At 40.0% G+C, this 21,879-nt stretch overlaps 1 protein-coding gene across 1 annotated transcript in view; it reads left to right on the top strand.

The window, feature by feature from the left end:
* The window catches only part of UNC79 (unc-79 homolog, NALCN channel complex subunit), a 193,454-nt gene that overhangs the window by 56,988 nt on the left and 114,587 nt on the right, over window positions 1–21,879 (top strand). Inside the window, exons 10-17 of the mRNA XM_034992429.1 lie at window positions 1,836–2,065; window positions 4,178–4,349; window positions 5,953–6,183; window positions 13,436–13,626; window positions 14,201–14,324; window positions 16,314–16,454; window positions 18,621–18,842; window positions 20,912–21,139. Coding sequence (XP_034848320.1) covers window positions 1,836–2,065; window positions 4,178–4,349; window positions 5,953–6,183; window positions 13,436–13,626; window positions 14,201–14,324; window positions 16,314–16,454; window positions 18,621–18,842; window positions 20,912–21,139 — 1,539 coding nt within the window. The remainder of the gene's footprint in view (window positions 1–1,835; window positions 2,066–4,177; window positions 4,350–5,952; window positions 6,184–13,435; window positions 13,627–14,200; window positions 14,325–16,313; window positions 16,455–18,620; window positions 18,843–20,911; window positions 21,140–21,879) is intronic.

Here is a 21,879-nt window from a genome sequence, read left to right as displayed (position 1 = left end):
TTTTTTTATGTTTAAAATTCAAAGCAGTAAAACAGAATGGCTGGGGAAAACCATGCTCAGTGAAATCTGAATCTAAGGAAAGTCTCTCTAGTTTGCTTTTGAAAGGAATGCATATAGCTGAGTCTGCATGGATTGAGGACTGACTGTGGCTTGGGAATACGTTATTAAAACTTAGTGGGAACCACAACAATGGTTTAGAGCTTGAATCAACCAAAGGTTATTTTGGGGCAAAGTATTTTATTGCTGATACTACTTAGAATTGATGGTACATGGTGATAAAGCAGGTTGACTCTTAGTTGGTGTTCCAGATGCTAGTATATGCAGTATATGTAGATAACTACATCAGAAATCACTCAAAATGTGGCAGCATTAAACAACAACAACTTAATGACGCTCATCGAGTCTGTTGGTCAGGGATTTGGACAGGGCACAGTCCATAGCTTGTCTCTGCTTGATGATGTTTGAGGCCCCATCTGGGAAGACTTGAATAACTAGGTGCTGGAATTATCTAGAGGCTTCCAGATCATATGTTTGGGCTCTGGGGTGGGGTGACTTGAAGGCCCCGCTTAGCCAGCACTGTTGACAAGAGACTTACGTACACATTGCCTCTCTCCATGGCTTGGCCATGGCAGAGTTTTGAGTATCCCAATGAAGAACTGTCTGAGGAGAGAACATTTCAAGATGGCCAGTGAAAGTTGCATGTCTTTTGAAATCTTGCCTCAGGAGTCATATAGGTATCACTTCTGCCATATTGTATTGGTTGACGCAGCCCATCTAGATTCAAGACAAATGGATGCATACCTGAGGAAGCCAGCCCAAAGAGCCTCATCCACAGCTAGACTTGATTTAGATGACAAGACCTTGAACCTCCAACCAAGAATTTGCATGTGGGAAGAATGTAAATAATTTGTGACCAGAAAATAGGATGGTAAATTGCAGGCCTTAAACTTCAGGACTTTATTATAGTGAATAACTACCCACTAAACCCATATCCTCATCATATTGTTTATAGCATAGTGGGAATCCCAGAGGAACCGAGACTAAGTATAACCAAGAGGAAGAAATTAAACATATAGGAGCTAAGTCGAAGCTTATTACTCAAAATATTTTTATATGTACCCCTACTTTTCTCTTTGGCATCCCTTCCTCTGTGGATTCCTTTCCTGTAGTTGATGTCAGCAGCTGATTCTGTGATTGGTTCTTGCTGTGTTTTGCTATGTTCCCGTGGTGTCAGTTAACATGTTTGACGTATTCTTTAGGTCTTGAGGGACAGAGTGCGGGAGGGAGTGAGTGCCTTGCTTGGGGCCATGAGCTCAGTGCAGCCTGGTCCCCCACCTGTCACACAGCAAGGACAGAGGGGCTGTAGTGGAAATCTGCTCTTTCAGGGGTGGATCAAATAATTTTGAAAGTTTAATCTGGGGGTTTAATCCTTTCCTGTTCTGATGTGCTGTGATGTACTCTTTCTGGACCATGGTTTCAGGGTTTTTTTCCTCCATGTTTCTGCTGAAAACTCTTGAAACACTAACTTGAAATAATCCAGAAAGCACTCCACCCCAACCCCATGACTAATGCAGTTTTACAGAGGGCTTTCCATCACAATTCCACTCACATTTAGGACGTTTCTGCCACTCACACTAATAGAACCTACTTCTTACCTTTATTTTTAACTATGCCTGAGATCTAACTGGTTAGAGACCACCTGTCTTGTAGCCTTTAGAAATGTGCGGCCACTTCCAGTGGCCCCTTAGCTTTCCATTTGTTTCAGTTCTTAGCCACCTTTACCTCATTGATCAGTGTTAGCTGATTTCGCTATTTTTTTTTTTTTCTTTCTCTAGAACTGCAGTTCTCATGTAAGAAGAGCGGTAGTCACCTGCTTTTCAGCGGGGTGCTGTGGCCGTCACGGAAACCGGCCCGTTCGGTATTGCAAAAGATGCCACTCGAATCATCATAGCAACGAAGTGGGGGCTGCCTCGGAGACCCACCTCTATCAGACCTCCCCTCCACCCATCAACACTCGGGAATGTGGTGCCGAGGAGCTGGTCTGCGCGGTGGAGGCCGTGATCAGGTAACAGGCAGCTTGTTTCTGGGCCTGCCCCAAACACCGCCTTGGCTTTGAGCCACCCTGGGCGCCGCGAGATGTGTAAAGTTAATTCAGCTTCAGGGGCCCGCAGCCTGCCTCTCACCTTCCACCATGCAGTGGCGATGCTTTCATGCATTCATTCACCCAATATTTTTTATCGATTGTACCAGGCATGTGTTAGGCACTTGAGAGAAAGGAGAGAATAAAATGGAGTCTCCGCCTTCAGGTTACCCCTGGAGGGACCATAACAACAGAAGCACACAATTCCATCCCCTGTGGGAAGCCCTGTGGGAGCACAGAGCTGAGGGTCTCGGGGGAATGAAGCGCAGGCACCCATCAGAGTGAGGGGTGGGAAGAGAGGTGCCCCAGCCCAACTGCCCACAGTGAAGTGCAGGAGAACTCTAGGTAAGTTGGTACTGGGGTAAACCAGCAGGCTCTGCAGGAAGCCGGGGGGCGGGGGTGTCTGTCCAGTCCTGCAGGCTCCTGGGTTTCTGTCCTATCACATGACAGTAAAAGAAGCTTTGGGAATGATAACTTCCAGACTCGTTCTCTTTTTGTACAGTATTCATTGAGGCAAGATTTTTAAACATTAAAGAAATAATATTAGAATGTAAGTTTTAAGGATAGGGACTCTTCTGTGTCTCTTACTCCAGTGGCTGAACAGGTGTAGAAATGCAATAAATGTTTGTCAAATGAAGCATTACAGAAAGTTTGGAAATTGAAAAAAACCATCGTCCATACTGCTACGTCATGGTCAGTTTTGCACAGGTTCTTCTAGTTGTATTCAAAGGCACTTCTTATTTATGTAACTGTAATCAGAGTGTATCCACAAATCTTTTTGATGTAACATTATACCATTAGCTCTTTTGCATGTCGTCATATGGTTTCTGTATTTACCATTTTTAGTGGAAACATAATTTTCATCTAGATTATTTCCCTCCACCTTTAGATTTCTAGATTTCTTCCATTCTTTACTATTACAAATTACTCTGGTAAATACTTTTGTGAATAGTGCTGTTTTGTATTTTTTATTTCTTAGGGTAGATGACAGATATGGTTGGCTGGGTCAAAGGGTATGAATATTTTCATGGCTATTGATACATTACCAAACTGATTTTCAGAGTGCGTGTATGAATTTATAATGCCAACAGCAGTCTGAAATGGCTACTTTTTGATACACCCTTGCCAACGTTGGGTTTTATTTTTTAATTTTTTAAATTTTTATTTTTCAAAAAAGATTTTATTTATTTATTTGAGAGAGTGCGCACAAGCAGGGGGAGGGGCAGAGAGACAAGCAGACTCCCTGCTGAGTGGGGAGCCTGATGCAGGGTTCTATCCCAGGACCTCTGAGATCATGACCTGAGCAGAAGTCAGATGCTTCACCTACTGAGCCACCCGGGTACCCCCCATTGGGTTTTATTTTTAAAAATTATGACTTCTTTAGCAGATTGAAAAAGGAGTCTTTGTTGCTCATTTTCAGGTCTTTGAATATTAGGTATTGAATATTTTTCCATTTGGGTATACATTCCCCAGTCTCTCCTTGTACCATGCATTTGATGTCCACATACCTTCAGATTAGATACAGGGGAAGTATTAACGTCTAGTGGGATGGTTGGTGAACCAGAAGCCAGAATGCATCAGTTCTGCTTGATTTTTTTTTTTTAAAGATTTTATTTATTTATTTGAGACAGAGAGAATGAGAGAGAGAGAGCACATGAGAGGGGGGAGGGTCAGAGGGAGAAGCAGACTCCCTGCCGAGCAGGGAGCCTGATGCGGGGCCCGATCCTGGGACTCCAGGATCATGACCTGAGCCGAAGGCAGTCGCTTAACCAACTGAGCCACCCAGGTGCCCCAGTTCTGCTTGATTTTAATTGATTGGAGGAAGCAGCCTCTTTGTTCCTCAGTTTGTTCATTTTTGAAATGGGGATGGAGTACAGGAAGGAAACAAAATTAGGCCTGTTGGAGTAACTCCTACCGATTGAAAGGAGAGCAGTCAGGAAGGCTTGAGTGAGTACTCATGATGTAGTTACTCTGAATGGGTCATCACCTAGAATGTGTTTTTCGGTAGTCTGACTTGACGTTGCTCATCTTTGGCAGCTTGTTGAAAGAAGCTGAGTTCCATGCTGAGCAGCGGGAATATGAACTGAACCGCCGGCGGCAGCTGGGCCTTTCCTCTTCCCACCATTCCCTGGATAACACTGACTTTGACAACAAGGACGATGATAAACACGACCAGAGGCTACTCAGTCAATTCGGAATATGGTTTTTAGTAAGAAAATGATTCTCCGCTTTCTTATTTCTCATGACAACATTGCACCAATGAGGAATATTTCCTGTTCTTTTTAAAGAAGCAAATAGTAACTAGTGAAAAGTTAACCTTAGCAGTGGAACCTCTATATTCTAGGACAGTGACTCTCAACTGGGTTGTACGGTAGATTTCCCTGGGAAGGCTTTTAAAGAATGGCAATGCCCAGATCCCACCCCAGAATCTTGGGAACTTTTAAAAAAGCTCCCCAGTTGATTCTAATGAATAGCCAGGTGTTGAAACCTACTGACCAGACCCTGGACTGTTTGAAATGCACATTTGACAGAAAATGAGTGGGGGAGGTTGCTAAGGTATGTTTTGAAATCTTGGAGTCAATATAATTGTATAATTTGCAGATCATTCACATCCCATCTCTATACACGACATTTTTCTTGAAAGTTCAGTCTCTGTGGCACTTTTTGGATATTTATATTTATGGCACGTCTGCATACAGCCAGAAAAATTAGAGCCATATTAACACGAGAAAGTTGACTGTTTTTAACTGATTCACTGGCAACATTCATTCAGCAAAGATCAAACATTCTGGTCCTAAATTCTTCACAAGCTGAACTTGCCAGTTGTTTAGAGAAGCAGACTCTTGTTTTTGCCCATCGGAGACAGATGAAGTCTCCATAGGAATACATCTCTTTTATGCTTTTACATGGTTATCTGAAAAAGTCGTGTTTTGTTTTGTCTTACCAAATTGGTATTTAATTGTTAATTTCACGTTTTGCTCCTAGAAATTACTATCTAGTGACATAATGACTGCTATTGTGAACTCTTTGAGGCAAGGGTAGCATTTTCTTTATTTTGTACATTCCTGACCCCTACTATAGTGCTTAATAAAAGATTATTACAGAATGAATAATGAATAAATGATGAGCTGTTTTTAAAAGTCTATTTATAATGTGGTGAATTAGGGAACCTTAAGCTTTCAGAATCCTGGTAGAAAATCCTTAGCAAATCTGATACTTTTAGAATGGAAATGTAGGTAGATTATTTTTTCACTTAAGATATTTGTGAAATTTCACTTTGCAGACTTAACTTTTTATTTTTTTAAAAGACTATTTATTTATTTGACAGAGAGAGAGAGACACAGCAAGAGAGGGAACACAAGCAGGGGGAGTGGGAGAGGGAGAAGCAGGCTTCCCGCTGAGCAGGGGAACCCGATGCGGGGCTCGATCCCAGAACCCTGGGATCATGACCCGAGCCCTAGGCAGACACTTAACGACTGAGCCACCCAGGCACCCCAAGACTTACCTTTTTAAAAAGCATTTATCTAGTGTAGATTACAAAATAGTTTTTTTTTTTTTTTTTTTTTTTACAAAATAGATTTCTTAGGGAAAAAGGCTTATGGAAAGGTGCAGTCTTGAGGGGAAGTTATTGTTGCAATCCATCTCTCCTGCGAGGAACGCAGTTTCTAGGTTAACCGATCCTCCATCATTTATAAAACTGCCTATTTCAAATGGATTACTGGGAACCTTTTTTTTTGGCTTTTAAACAAATATGTAATAATTATGTAGAGATAGATGGAGGCTGAAGCAGAGTCTAATCTGCCCATTTGCAGGTGAGCCTCTGCACACCCAGTGAGAACACACCTACGGAAAGCTTGGCCAGGCTGGTGGCCATGGTGTTTCAGTGGTTTCACTCCACAGCCTATATGATGGATGATGAAGTTGGGAGTTTGGTGGAAAAACTGAAGCCTCAGTTTGTCACCAAGTGGTTGAAGACAGTATGTGATGTTCGCTTTGATGTCATGGTCATGTGCCTTCTTCCCAAACCAATGGAATTTGCCAGGGTAAGTGGAGGCCAACGGCTCGAACCTTGTTGGAGAGGCCTTGGGAGAAGCTCTGCCCTAGCCATTAGCGTGTTATCAGTGTCTGTAGAAGAGAGAGTATCTTTCCTTATTTTAGTTAATACAGCTGAACGAGGTTAGTTGAGTAACTACATTTTAGGGGATGTGCTGCTCTGACGTTGATTTGGGATGGGGAAGAATGGCAAGATGAACGTGTGAATTATCTTTAAGAATTTAAGGGAGGATTCTTCCCTGACATTGCTGAAGATGTTTTTTAATTAAGTAATAGAAAAAAATTTTTTTCTCCCTAAGATTGCTAGAGCTCAGTCCTTCTCTGGTCTACTGTCTTACGAAAGGCTAACAGTGGACTAGGAGTAATTTCTGTGGTTTCACATATATTTCTAGAGATGAATGGTAGAAATCCCTGCCCTCCCATTTGGAATGCCAAAAAAGGCTTATTAGGAAGTGCCAAAATGCTCCTTTTCCTCTGGCTTAGAGGACAGGTTTCTCTGAGCTCATCCTTTTGCTTCTGCCTCAGTGGATTATAGGTTCCAGATTTATAGCTAGTAAGACCCCATATTTTTTGAATCCAATATAATTTGTGTCTAACCTAGCAAGGTGGATGTCCAGAATCAGTTTTTGGCAGGAATATATGAAACTTTTTCAAGGTATTTTCTGAATTTTATTTTATTTGTGATTTTTGGGGTTGCTTTCAATGAGATATTGAGGCATTTTTCAGTCTGAATAAGACATTTCAGGATACAATAGAACACGGACCATCTAAATGAGTAGCTTATATTAGATTTCGGGGACACAGAGCAGTTCTATGTGTTTATCAAGATACACTTCTTTCTTCTTTGCTGCCACCTGCTGACTCACATATAAAATTGGATTTTTGCATCCTGGAAATTCCTTATTTCATGGCATTCTTTGACTGTGTTGGTATGTTTTCTCTTGTTTCGTTTGGAAAAGTAAAGGATTGGTCTGCTCTGATTTTGGAAGATAAGAAGAATTGGGAGGAAAATTTTTCCCCTTCCAACATGGGTCCAATGGCTGAGGGCCTGAATATTAATCAGCAATAGACCTAGTCGGGAGAGAAAAGACAAAGGGCTGTATGCTCAGTACTCAGTCCATCACTGAATACTCGGTGATGGGTAACTCCCTCAGTAGCCAGAGATAAAAGGTGTGTGTGGGGAGGTTAGCACTGGAATGGGAAGATATGGAAGATTCTCTCGGGCCTTTTGATGCGAGTGGCACTGGGCAGTCTGTCTCCACAGGAGTTGAATTCACAGGCAACTCCCTTTAATGGAAGTGGTATTTTCCGGAAGCTCTGCTTTAGTCAGACAAGGGAAGTTGGGGTAAGGTTTCTCTCTGCATCTTCTTTAGCTCAAATGTTTTCATTAAAATAATCTTTATACCAAGTCTGGGGGTCTGAGTGATTCCCCCCATTTCTCCCAACTGAAACTTCTGGAGAAGTTTCACACAAAAATGAAGCACGGTTGATTGCTGTGGATTTGGGTTAGGCGCTTCCAGGTGAGAGGTCTGCAAAGGAAGAAGAGGGCAGAGATTAGGACAAGGAAACAGACAAACAAACTAAGGTTAATGGTGAGAGTAGACTATAAACCTGGTTTCTGAGGCCACAGGGCAGCAAGTCAAGATTTGTAGATGTTGGGCTCAACGCGTCTTTAGATGATGGAGTGAGGAAATCAGTGCCTGGTCGTGGTTATTCCCTGGAGCAGAGCATGGTGGATGTGAGTGTTCAGTGAGCTTCCTGACTGGCTGAGGCTGTTGCCCCAGTAAGTCCTTTGAAGTTCTTAGCAAGTCATCTTTCCCTAGCTTGTGGGGCTTTGGGACAAGACAACCTAGAGTCTCAGGAAGGATTTGGGCAGTCAGGTTTTAGTTTTCAGTGACACCAAGTCAGCAGGCTGGGAGAAAAATTGGAAACATTAGTTACTGAAAAAATGTGCAAGACAAATACCATATGATTTCACTCCTATGGGGAATTTAAGAAACAAAACAGAGGAGCATAGGGGAAGGGAGGGCAAAATAAAATAAGATGAAATCAGAGAGGGAGACAAACCATAAGAGGCTCTTAATCATATGGAACAAACCGAGGGTTGTTGGAGGGGAGATGGGTGGGGGGTTGGGGTAACTGGGTGACAGGCATTAAGGAGGGCACGTGATGCAATGAGCACTGGGTGTTGTATGCAACTGATGAATCACTAAATTCTACCTCTGCAACTAATTAATACACTATATGTTAATTATTTAAATTTAAATAAAATACTTTTTAAATGTACAAGAGAGCAGGATTCAGTTTATGAAGAGGCAAAAATTAGCTCAAAGGCAATGAACAGGACTAGAATCTGATAACTCACAAGGGCGGGTTATAGTTTTCCACTGAAACACAAAATCTCTCTCTCCAATCACCCCCATTTTGATCAAAGATAATCAAAATAAGATTACTCTTATTCACAAAATAAGTCTAGTCTCATTAAATTTAGCCTACTTATTTCTGTAAATTTCAGTGAGAATGGTAGTTGACCAAATAGACCTTTTTAATGTTTGCTTTGCTGGAGTTTTTATGGAGAATCTCAGCTTGGGGTTTTATAAACCTCTAGAGGCTAGAATGGGGCCAAGCCAGTAACTTGTCATCATACTTCATCTGCAGTACCTATAGATTTGGGTGAATTTCTCTCTTTTTGAGGTCACCAAAATATTCTAAGCTTCCTGGGCTGACCAGGAAGTGATATTTCTTATTTGCTTTTAGGCTGGTATTTCCATGAGCCAGGTACCAGGCTGGTTATTTCAAGAGGGCTTTGTAAGCATTGGCTCCTTCATGTCAACCTTGGTTCCTTAAAACTGTCTAGCCATATCTGATTCTATGCACATACTTCTAAAATATGACACTCCAGTCAAAGCCTTGGTGATATAACCAGTTTTTCCAATTATGTTCTAATTAATACAAGGAGAACAGATCCTTCTTTTTTTTTTTTTTTAAGATTTTATTTATTTATTTGACAGAGAGCGAGATAACGAGAGCAGGAACACAAGCAGGGGGAGTGGGAGAGCGAGAAGCAGGCTTCCTGCTGAGCAGGGAGCCCGATGTGGGACTCGATCCCAGGACCCTGGGATCATGACCTGAGCCGAAGGCAGACTCTTAACGACTGAGCCACCCAGGCGCCCGAGAACAGATCCTTCTTAAACTTCTGCATGAAAATAAAAATACTAAGAGTTTCTGAACCCTGGAGGGACTTGATGGGGGGAGAAAAAAGATAAGTGTTTCATTGTTGTTTACAAAGATGTAATCTACCAAATTGTTGTGAATTATAGATAGCTTAAGAAAAACCTTATATCCAGAAAATAGAACAGTAAAGAGCCAGCAATGCTCCAAACTAAAAAACAAAAACAAAAACATAAAAATGATCATCGTTCTTCATCAGTTCATTCAGCCCCATGCAATTAATTTTCATTCCATTGGATCTTGGGTTAGCAGTTGTATGAACCTATTAGCTTCTCTACCAGAGTTCTACAATCCTTTCTCAAGCCAGTGGCATGCAATGCCCTCAGAAGCCTGTACCCCATATTGCCTGTCATAGTCCTTTCTGTGGGTCTCAGAGACAGTCTTTTTGCTGAAGTCAAAGCGTTCTGTCTAGTGGCTGATGGCAAGAGCTTTCAGGAAAGCATCAGAATAAAACAGTAACAATCTGATAACTCAGAAGACAGAGCTGTTTTTATTAGACCAACAATATTAACTTAGTCTTATTTATCAAAGATTGACCCAAATTGCATGAACTTGATAAACATTTGGGTTACTCTCTATATTCAGAGTTTTGGGCATATTTAATTTATATAAGCTCTTATGTTTTTAAAACTCATTTGGAATAGAGATCTTTTAATGGATTTTATAAATTGATTTGTGAGTACCATTCAGAGGTAAGAAAATACCACATATATGTAATATACCTAGGCAAAAAATATAGGCAGACACAAATACAAATGGTCCCCAACTTATGATGATTTGACTTAAGATTTTTTGACTTAATGGTGGTGCAAAAGTGATACACATTCAGTAGAAACCTTACTTCAGAATTTGAATTTTGATCTTTTCCTGGGCTAGGGATATGCAGTATGATCCTCTCTCTTTTGATGCTGGGTAAGGGCAGTGAGCCTGAGCTCCCAGCCAGCCACGTGATCACGGGGTAAACAACTGCTACACAGACAACCATTGCACACCCATACAACCATTCTGTTTTTCACTTGCAGTCCACTATTCAACAGATTACATGAGATACTTAGCACTTTATTATAAAACAGACTTTGTGTTAGATGATTTTGCCCAACTTACGATGGGCTTATTGGGCTGTAATGCAATTATGAGTTGAGGAAGAACTGTTGATCTTAACAGCAGAGCCTGTCATGGTAAAAACAAAACTTGCTAGTTTATATAAGAGTTGATGTTCATATGCACTCTTCATCCTCACTTTTATTCAAATTGTGTCTCTAACAGATAGAACAAGTGGTTAACCTGTTCAGTGTAAAGGCTAACGCTTTTTATCAGTATGTGTGGGGGAGCCCTTCAAGATCTTTTTATTGGCCTTGATATGTAATCTCATGAAGGCTGTGTTTCAACCTTGGGCAGTTACTTATTTCAGTCAGCTAAGAAGTTAGCTTTTTTTTTTTTTTTTTTAAAGATTTTATTTAATTATTTGAGAGAGGGAGAGTGAGAGAGGGAGAGAGAGCACAGAGGGAGAGGGAGAAGCAGACTCCCTGCTGAGCAGGGAGCCCACTTTGGGGCTCGATCCCGGGACCCTGAGATCATGACCTGAGCCAAAGGCAGACGCTTAACTGACTGAGCCACCCAGGCGCCCCAAGAAGTTAACTTCTTGAAGGCTGGGATATGCTAAGGACAATGGCAATGGAGGTTTGCTAAGGGGATTGTTAATTGGAGCTTCTCAGAAGGAGGAATAAGTGTTCCCTGTTTTAGAATAGGAGGCAATAGTACAAGTAAAAGCAAGGCACTCGTGGGGCTGAGAGCCAGAGTTATTTCCATGGATGTTTGCCTCTCAGAGAAGTGGTTCTCAGGTCCTTGAGAAGATAGTTCTGGGTGGTAGGAGATTTACATCTCAAAAGAGGGAGGGAGAGGATGCAAGCTTTTAAAGTCACTGGTCCCAGAGGGTTTTCAGGGGTGTTATTTGTCTATTAGGTTTTGACTGGGACAAATAATACATTCTCCTGGTAGCATGGAGCTTTTATGAGCAGGCATTTCAAGGCAGGAGGGGCGTGGGAGGTGGACAACATTATTTATGCTGAGTCTGAAGTCTTGAGACGGTCCTGGTGGAGGTCTGAGTGGAGAGGGGGGCTCAGAGGAGTGGGCCTGAGGAGGTGGAGGCCTGAGACGGTTACTACTGAAGTGTTTCTTCAGTGCAGGAAGCCTCTTTTCCAATGTCCTAACTGTTTATAGTATCTTCAGGCATCTCGAGATGAATAGGGGAGGCTTTGGGATTGCTAAGAAGCATGGGTGGGCTTTGGGATACTTCTAGAACTACAATTATGTTTTCGCAAAAATCCAGTTAGTAAGGTGAGGACAGTTATTTTTAATTCTTCAAAGAATGAGATGGCAGTCTTGATAATAACATTAAGGAGCTGGCCTGCCTGCTCAACTGCATTCATTTTAATTCTTTGTATCAATGAGAGATTTCCAGCTAAGGGGGAAAACAGAAGATTCCTATGTTCTAAGACGCATAGATTTGGAGCTGTATACCTTTGTAATATTTTTATAAATTGTTTGGCAACGGCTTTAGGATGTTTTCCTTCCCTCTGAGTACATCATTCCACTTTAGCCCAATTAAATTTCAGAGGGAAGGCCTCTATAATAGCTCCTATCAGGCTCTGAATATGGGCTTCCAGCTGGGTCATTCACAAGAGGAGGTGGTTGAGGGGAGTTCATGGTGGGGGCAAATTTTAATTTTTGTTCTAAATCTGATTTCCGTTCTAAATTTTGCTAGGGGAGTCTTTAGGGCTAGCTGTGATCTTTTGTGTGTGTTTATCTTATCAATTTGATCCACCCATATTGGTAATAGGACATTTGTTTAGGGTGAGAACACTCTAGAAATCCTTTTAAATATAATAATTTTCCAAATCAAAGGATCCATTGTCTGGCTGTTGACAATTGAGGAATACCACGGAGATACTTGTTCCAAAATGTGACTCAAAACCAGTAGGCCTTTATGTGGCTCAACCATAAATTACATGGCCAAAGGAACCTCAGCAAGGATACATGCCACCTTGTCAACATTATCAGTGTTAGCTCTTCTGAGTCTATGTAACTAGCAACAACAGTGACAATCCCAGAAATGTAGTCCCTTCCTGAAAATATCCAGTCAGTCATCTAGGATTTTGGACAATATGATACCAAATAGATATTTAAGCTTTAAATGGAATTGATTTAATGGTTTTGAATAACCTAGACTTCTAGGTATAATGATTAAACATTTAAAATTGGATTCATTTAAAATAAGGTGGTTCCCACAAAACTTGTGTTACATGGTAAAGATTCAGGACCAGTCGAGCCTTTGTTACTTTGATATGCTTAATAAGAATATAAGATCTTCATCTAAAATTGGAATTATAAACAGAACCCAAATTTGTGATTTGAATTTTTTTCTGCACTAGAAAATTAATATACTATCTTAATTAGTAGAAAGTATGTCTTTTTTGTTCATGAATTCAACCCGCCTTAGAGCATTTTTAGGAAAAAAATTGTGGCACAATATGCAGCAGAGGGAAAAAGAGTGCTCTCTGCTTTATTTTCCATAATGAAAAATATTCAATGCTAAGTGTACAGTAGTAGAAATCTATATTCCTCTGAAGCACAGGTGTAACTACATGTTTTTGTAATGGGTTTGTCAAACTTTAGAAATAATAATGCTTCAATAGTATGCTTCTCCTGTTAGGAATAAATCTTGGGAATTTTAATTCATGTGTTTTCTGCAAAGACTGCAGTAGAATAGTTCAAATTCAGTCTGTGTTGATATTTGGACCTACTTATAACTATGATTTCTTTTTTGGTAACTAATGGATCCCGGTGGTTTACAGATTCTTACAAATCTCACTCTGAAGATGCTTGGCCCAGGACTTAGATGTAATGGATTGTGGTCTTTCTCTATACCCATTTCCTTTAGGAAGTCCTTAGAGTATAATCTTAACAGGTGCATTTTGCTCTTTCCTCCTGTGGCTGTGGAAATGCCATCAGGTTGGTGGTTACTGGGATAAATCCTGCAGCACCGTGACTCAGTTGAAGGAAGGTCTCAACCGAATCCTCTGCCTGATCCCCTACAATGTGATCAGTCAGTCTGTGTGGGAGTGTATTATGCCAGAGTGGCTGGAAGCCATCAGAACAGAAGTCCCAGATAACCAGTTAAAAGAATTCAGGGAAGTATTAAGGTGGGTAAGTAGTTTAATGAAGTCACCGTAATTATGATGATGTCTAACATTTATTGAGCATGTAATGTGTGCCAGGCGCTGTGTTAAGCATTTTGTGTAATCTTGTTTACTTTTTAACAATCCTATAGAGAAATCTGAAGGTGCAAAACGTAGTTGTTATAAATTGTGCTAAGATGACTTGGAATTGTTCAGAAAAGATTTTGTTCTGTGGAGTAATAGATACACCATATTGTTTGCTTATTTTCAAATATAGTATGATTTGGATAAAGTGGGGAAAGTGCAAAGGGAAAATGTTCTTAGATGCTGGGAAGCAACTCTAATTCCTTAGAAATACAGTTCCTTCTGTTGAGCCTGGTAGGAGTATAAACACTAATGTTATTAACAACTGTATGAATTCTTCATATCTGTTCTAATGACATAAACTATTACAGTAAAGTGAAATATAATAATAACATTGAGAACACAGACCAGTCAAAAGTGTTTGGCTCCCCCAAATAAGGTATAGTTAAAAATGCAACAGGAGACCCTAATCTATGCCCATTGGTCATTTACTTCTGTTGGCTCTGCTTTCCAGCAAAATGTTTGACATTGAGCTCTGTCCTCTACCTTTTTCATTGGAAGAAATGTTTGGCTTTATTAGTTGTCGGTTCACAGGATACCCTTCCTCTGTTCAGGAACAAGCTTTACTGTGGCTTCATGTAAGTAAATGATACTTTCAATCATTTGGGGGCAATAGTTCTTAGCCTGGAAACTTGAGATCCCTGGGTTGAGGAGCGGGAAGCTATTGGAAAGAGCCCATAAATTTGCATATTTGCTGAGGACCGTCTACAGACTAATAACCCACCACACGGATGGATACCTATATTTCAAATATATGTGGCTATAGTTATGGTTAATAAAATACAAATTTATGCAATACTGTTACTGAATTCATAATAGCTCTGGTCCTTATGTATTTTTCCATCAATAGATTCTAAAGGTGTAATAGCTGTCTGTGGACATTCTGATCAATCTTGTCATATTAAATAGGTCCTTTACTTGGAAAGGTTGAGAGCTCCTGACTGAGGGAGGAGCTCCTGCTGCCCTCCCCCCGCAACTGCTTGGAATACTTCTCTCTCCGGTCTGCATTTGTAATCCAGCTTATCCTTAAAGCCCAACTCAAAAATGATCCCATCTCAAGTTTGCCGCTGTTTCACACCCCCATTTTCCCTTCCGAATTCATTATTCCTTCCCCCCAGTATCCATAAGGGCTCTTTGTGTAAATGTTATTCTGTCTAATATTTAGTTCATTTTTGTGTCTTCTCCTGATTGTAAATGCCTAGAGGGCAGGGACCAGGCAGGCCTTTTTCATGTTTGAATTCATGCCTCCCTTCATCCCCTTTCCTCTCAGCATCTGGCACATGCCTTGTATTTATTTAGCGGATGTTCCTAAATATTTATTAAATTGAGTTGAATGCTCGGCAGAAAGTTCGGGCAGTTTCAAAACAGGAGGACAGGGTCCATGTTTAGATTAGCCATGGGTGCTGTTACATTGCTGAATCACAGACGGAGGTGATACCAAAAGCTTTTCAAGTTGTGCGGCTGCCTTTCTGGGTTCTACACTGAGGAACAATATTTTTCACAACTGACAAAGAGTAAAGGGACCATTTTTTTTAAAAAGTCCCCTTTCGGGCTCTTTTCATACCCTGGTAGATATCAGTAAGAAAATTTCTCATTTTAGGAAAACCAGGCCTTCCACAGATGGCTAGGTGTTGTCACTCAGTTACACACCTTGAGGCTGAGTTAGGTTGGGGTGAGCACACAGGGCCGTCAACCTCGGGCCTCACCATGGCGAGAGCAATTACAGCTGCGTGTTTATGGACAGGGATTTCCCAGAGTGCTGGTTTGAAGACAGGGGGCTGCAGCTGGAGGTTCTAAACCACTGGTCTAACCATTTGGGGAACAGTGTGAACAGCATAGTGATTGGAGTTGACTCATTTATTGTGGAAACATTTATAGAGTTCCTCTGTGCCAGGTGGTGTCACTGGCACTGGGATGAAAATGGGATAAGAAATGGTCTTCTCTCTTCTCTTCATACTTCCTTTCTTCAGGGAGCTCACAGTGGGAGAGAGAGTATCAAACAGTCACATATAACGAAAAGCGACAATTGCTCTAATAAATGTATATACAGAGTTCTAACTAAGGAAGCAGAGAAGAGGAATGGATTAGTTCTGTCTGAAGGAAGGAGGCATCTATTTCCAAAAATTCATTACAGATGGAGAGTAACTTGATTTTGGCAGGATATCTGAGCCTGCACCAGAAAGCAAGATCAGACGGGGCAGTCAGATCAGAGGGGGGGGATGGATGGGAGGAGGATTGCATGCAGGTTACACCACTCCAGAATGAAGGTGGTGAACTAAGGCACTATTCTGTGGAAAGGAGACAGTGTCAAGAGCTACTTAGAAGTTTTAGTAGAAATAACATGGCGATTTATGGGATGTGGGGAGTGGGGAAGATGGAAGGTTCAATAATAACTTTGATTTTTTAGCATGAAAAATCGAGCGTGGCTGTGCTGATAGAATATACATAAGGCTAAGTATCCTTATGCTCAATAGTTTATTTTGGGGAAAAATGTGAAATGCAGTTTTTTTTTTTCAGTTTTAAAGTTTATATTTTTTTGAGGGGGATATATGCCTTTTTTTCCCCAGGTGTTATCGGAGTTAGACATCATGGTTCCACTTCAACTATTGATAAGTATGTTTTCTGATGGAGTTAATTCTGTTAAAGAACTGGCAAATCAAAGAAAATCAAGAGTCAGTGAACTGGCAGGGAACCTTGCAGCTCGAAGGGTAATTATTGCCACAACTGTTTTTGTCTTACTTATTAAGCTTTTGTCAATTCTGCGGGCTCCAAAAGTAGCATCATAATAAACTTCTCTGAAAATGCTCTTTCATCCCATCTCACTCTGTTAATCTTTTAAATACATTAAATCATAGAAAACATTGATCTATGTTTCATATAATCTGTGGTCAATAAATTGTTGAGTTTTTCCCTGCACATACCTATTAGCTGTCTCTCACCCTTGATGAAAACAAAAAGAGTTAGCTTTGAGATATTATTCCTTTCCCTTTTTTGGTCACCTGGTGAATCAGAATTCTTTACCAGCCATTTGGTAGATGAGTGCTTCACTTTGGGGATGAGAAGTTGAGATGTTTTGTTCTATAGTGTTTCGAGGAGATGTGATCAATTGTCTGATGGTGACTGTGAGTGATGCTGTCACTATGGACCAACTGAGCTCAGTTTTTGGGACCCCTTTGTACCTTTGTGAATGAGAAAAGTCAACATAGTCTGGCCCAAAGTGTAGGAAAATTATTGAGACTGTTTGATCATTTTTCTGTGGAGCACCTGGTAGAGCTTCTGTTGATGTGCTGACTTTCCCAAATAAGGATCAGTTCTGGACAGGCTCACTGTCCTGTGATGGTAGGCAGGGACTATTCTCAACTTGCCCTGTCAGCCTCTCCGTACCATTTTTCCTACTGTCATTCCTACCTGATATCTGTGGATTAGGAAGTATGTCAAAATCATGGGATCATAGTTTGCATCCAGTGCTTTCTTTTGATTTTAATCATTACTTCTTTTCTCATCTGCCTCATAGGAACCAGCTGGCAAGCATTTATATTTTGTTTCTTTCTTCTCTAACCTTTAATATTATGTGACTTAGTTGGTGCCTTCTACTGTGCAGTGTGTTCACAATGAACAGTATCACAGAATGGTGTGAGGCAGCTGGAGAAGAACTCATTATCCTCATTTTTATCAATACTTAACCTGAGGTTCAGTGGGCTGAAGTGATTTGCCATAGAGAACACTGTCGATATCCAGGTATTCTGGTTCTTGATGGGGTACTCTTTTTTTTTTTTTTTTAACTTAAATATGGTGTTCAAGGAACTTGCTGGTTGTTAGAGATACTTTTAAGAGAGAAAATATGATTTCAGAGTGATATACAGTACAGATATGTCAGTCATTGTCCTGCTACAGAATTTATCCCAGATGGTTCAAATGGAGAGACGTTCCTGGAGATTCTGCCTATAGAGTTACGGGGAAGGATAAGGGAGCAGTAAGTGTTGGTGAGGCACCTAGACGCCAGTAACAGCTCAGTAGGAAGCCATTATGCCCCCAGGGCTGAAGGAACCAGGGAAAGAGTTCCTGGAGCCCACTGAGAGCTGAAATATTAAGGAAGGGCAGGCTGGAAGAGTGATAGAGAGACTGCCAAGGATGTAGCATCAAAGCAGGCAGGGGTGGGACATATACTTCCACCTTTCTCTTCTTCAACTGCAGGGCTTCTGCTGGTGCCTCCCAGGAACTCAACCCAACTGGAAGCCAGCTAGCAAGAAAGCCAGGAGAGACTCTATCCTTGGCATCCTTGGGCATAGAGCAGGGCAGAGAAGGGCAGTGAGGGACTTGAATTGGGCAATTGGACAATAACCAGTTCAATAGGTTTGACATATATTGTTTACCCATGGTAGTTTAATAATTATAATATCCAGATGCCGTTCTTCTTTAACCAGTCACATTAAACAGATTTTGTGCTTATGATTCAAAAACTCATCTCATAATATTTTATTTTTGTAAGGTCTCATTTTTCAGGTTATGGTTTTTAGGTAGTTTAATTTAGTTTAATTGGAAATGTGGATGGGATGAACAATATAATGTCAAAGACAGCTACCTTCATTCTTCAGTGTGCTGATGTTTTATTCACCTGACAATTAGTCACAAAGTTCGGATGATTTTATTTTATTTATTTATTTATTTTTTAGATATGAGCCCTAATGTCAGTGATTTTATTTCTTATTTTTATATTTTGAGAAGATCGATACTATTTGGAAGTACTAATGCTACTCACTAAGGAAGGAAATCAGTGTGACAGCTGGAAATACCTTCCATAAGACCCAGATATTTTATCTAGCCATTTTGGCTTCTGTGAGTTCACTTATGTGTGTTGATGTTCTTTCTTCTAGGTGAGTGTTGCCTCTGATCCTGGCCGGCGAGTTCAGCACAATATGCTGAGTCCATTTCATAGTCCTTTCCAGAGTCCATTTCGGAGTCCTATGCGTAGTCCATTTCGTAGCCCTTTCAAGAATTTTGGACACCCAGGAGGAAGGACTATTGACTTTGATTGTGAAGATGATGAAATGAATCTAAATTGTTTCATCCTCATGTTTGATCTTCTCCTGAAGCAGGTAGCTGAAGCATGAGCTTTCTTTAGTTTCGAGGTGAAGAATAAGGGAAAGCGTTGTATAGTGATTCTTGCTATGTGTTGGACATCTTCATACTTATGAAATGATGCAACATCACTCAAGACATTTTGCAAACTCCTTTCAGGATTCCCTAAAGAGTCTGAAAAATACTGTATGAATATCTGCCATGATGTTGACATATGAGAATGGATGTGAATTTTAGAAACACTCTAGCATCATTAGAATTGATTCTGTTGAACAGATTTGGTGAGCTAACTGAGTAATGCTATTGTTGGGAGGAGCAAAGTACAGCTCTATAGTGATGGGCTGATTTAAATATATTCCATGAATCAATTTTTGAAGGTAATTTCAGAAGAGAAGTATAAAAGTCTTTGATCAGGAGAACATTTCTTAACTTTTTATTCTGAAATAATTTCAGACTTGTAGACAAGTTGCAAGATATGTACAAAGAATTCCCAAATACTCCTCCCCTAGATTGTCCAGATAATAACAGTTATCATATTTCTTTCTCTCTCTCTCAATCTGTATATGTATGTATGAATTATAGAATTTTAAAAATAAACATGTGAGGGTAAGTTGCCAATATGATGCCCTTTTGTCCTTCAACACTTCAGAATGTATTTCCTGAAAAATAAGGACATTCTCTTATATGACCAAGCACAAAATCAGGAAATCAATCAAAATCAGGAAATTAATATTGTTGTAATACTATTATCTATTGTCTGACCCACAGAAATTAATCACTTTTTAAATTGACATAATAATTATATTTTTATAGTATAGTATATAATATATATCTATATAGTATCGTATCGTATCGTATAGTACGTATAGTATAGATCTAGGACACAGTCTAGCATCACTTGTTGCAAATATTTGTCCTGTCTCATTAGTCTTCTTTAATCCAGAGCAGTTCTTCAGGCTTTGTTCATCTTTCATGTTCTTGACATTTTTGAAGAGTGCAGTCCAAATATTTTGTAGAATTTCTCTCAATTTGAGTTTGTCCTATGTTACGGATCTATTTGGGTTAAGCATTTTTTGTCAGTAACGCCCCTGATGTGATGTTATATCCTTTTCAGTGCATCATATTGGGAGGCACATGACATGATAATGTTGCCTTACTGGTGATAACTTGGTTAAGGTGATTTCTACTAGATTTCTCTACTCTAAAATCACTATTTCCCCCTTTGTAATTAATAAGTAACTGGCAGGCTGAGATTTCCTGTTCTCGTTAGACTTTTATGTACTAGTTTTAGCATCCAGGGCTGATTCATGCCTGGATCAATTATTGTGATGATGGTTATCAAGTGATAATTTCCTAATTCCATTATCTTTTAATTTATTAGTTGGTATTCTACTGAAGGAACAGTTTCCCTTCTCTCCTGTCTCTATATTTATTTATTTATCTTCTTATACCTGCAGGTATTCATGAATTCTTATTTTATTCAGTGAGTTAAAATCTATTACTATGATTATTTTTATTCTGATGCTTGTATTGTCCCATATTTGGCCAGTAGGAGTCCCTTCAGGCTGGCTTCTGTGTTCTTTTGACATAATCCTTATCATTCTTTGAACACTTCCTTAATTTCTGGCATGACAAGATGTTCCAGGCTCATTTTATATTTTCCTAGCCCCAACCTTGAAATCAGCCATTTCTCCAAGGAGCCCTTGTTCCTCTTTGAGGGTAATGGATAATGGTATTTAGAAACGAAGATCTGGACACTGGGTGAGGAGTACCATTTTTTAAATGTGTAAAATCTCACAAAGTGATAAGTTTAACAAACAACTCTCTTTTAAATGTCCTATGTGATTTTAAAAATAATTCCCATTGTTTGTGTTGTGTTTGTATTCTTTTAAAAAAATCTGTGGAAAATAATATATATTCATGGTATATAATCCTTATTATCTTTAAATAACTTAATGTTGTTGTCAGAGAGTAAAATTATCCCCAATTAGAATACCAATGGAATATTGGAAAAAGGACCAAATTCCTTCTTCTTTTCTTTTCTCTCTCTCTCTTTTTTTTTGGCCTTCATTTTGATGTCTTTCAGATGGAGTTACAAGATGATGGGATCACGATGGGTTTAGAGCACAGCTTATCAAAGGACATTATTTCCATTATAAACAATGTCTTCCAAGCCCCCTGGGGGGGTTCCCACACCTGCCAGAAGGACGAAAAAGCAATTGAGTGTAACTTATGCCAATCTAGTATTCTCTGCTATCAGCTTGCTTGTGAACTCCTGGAGAGACTGGCTCCTAAAGAAGAAAGCCGGCTGGTGGTAAGAAGTCAAAGAAATGAGATGACCCATATCTGATAGTGATAATGACTGTAGTACCTGGTATAATGGGGTCTTCCTCCAATATCATTGTATGCTCCATGCTGGGTTATATGTGAGACTGTTAAAAAGAAAGTTTTCCTGTTCCTTCTACCAACTAATGCTCCTAGAAAGGGATATGAGCTGGAGCTACATTATACAGAATTCATGAGTCTTGAGTTAGGGTTGTGGCACATCCATTCATATAATTTTCATAAATACAAAGCATTGATGGTATTCATTTTTTTAAATGACTTTTTATTTTTTTAAATTAACATATAATGTATTATTTGTTTCATGGGTACAGGTCTGTGATTCATCAGGCTTATGCAATTCACAGCACTCACCATAATACCTACCCTCCCCAATGTCCATCACCCAGCCACCCCATCCCTCCCATCCCCCTCCACTCCAGCAACCCTCAGTTTGTTTCCTGAGATTAAGAGTCTCTTATGGTTTGTCTCCCTGTCTGGTTTCATCTTGTTTCATTTTTCCTTCCCTTCTCCTATGATCCTCTGTCTTATTTCTCAAACTCCTCATATCAGTGAGATCATATGATACTTGTCTTTCTCTGATTGACTTATTTCACCTAGCATAATACCCTCTAGTTCCATCCACGTCATTGCAAATGGCAAGATTTCATTTTTTTGATGGCTCCATTGGATATATATACCACATCTTCTTTATCCATTCAACTGTTGATG

The sequence above is a fragment of the Mirounga leonina genome, unplaced genomic scaffold, assembly GCF_011800145.1.
Source record: "Mirounga leonina isolate KUSES-001 unplaced genomic scaffold, KU_Mleo_1.0 Mir_82, whole genome shotgun sequence".
NCBI classification, from domain to species: Eukaryota; Metazoa; Chordata; class Mammalia; order Carnivora; family Phocidae; genus Mirounga; species Mirounga leonina.
Note: the sequence above shows the minus strand (reverse complement) of the source record. Positions and strands in the feature narration are given on the sequence as shown.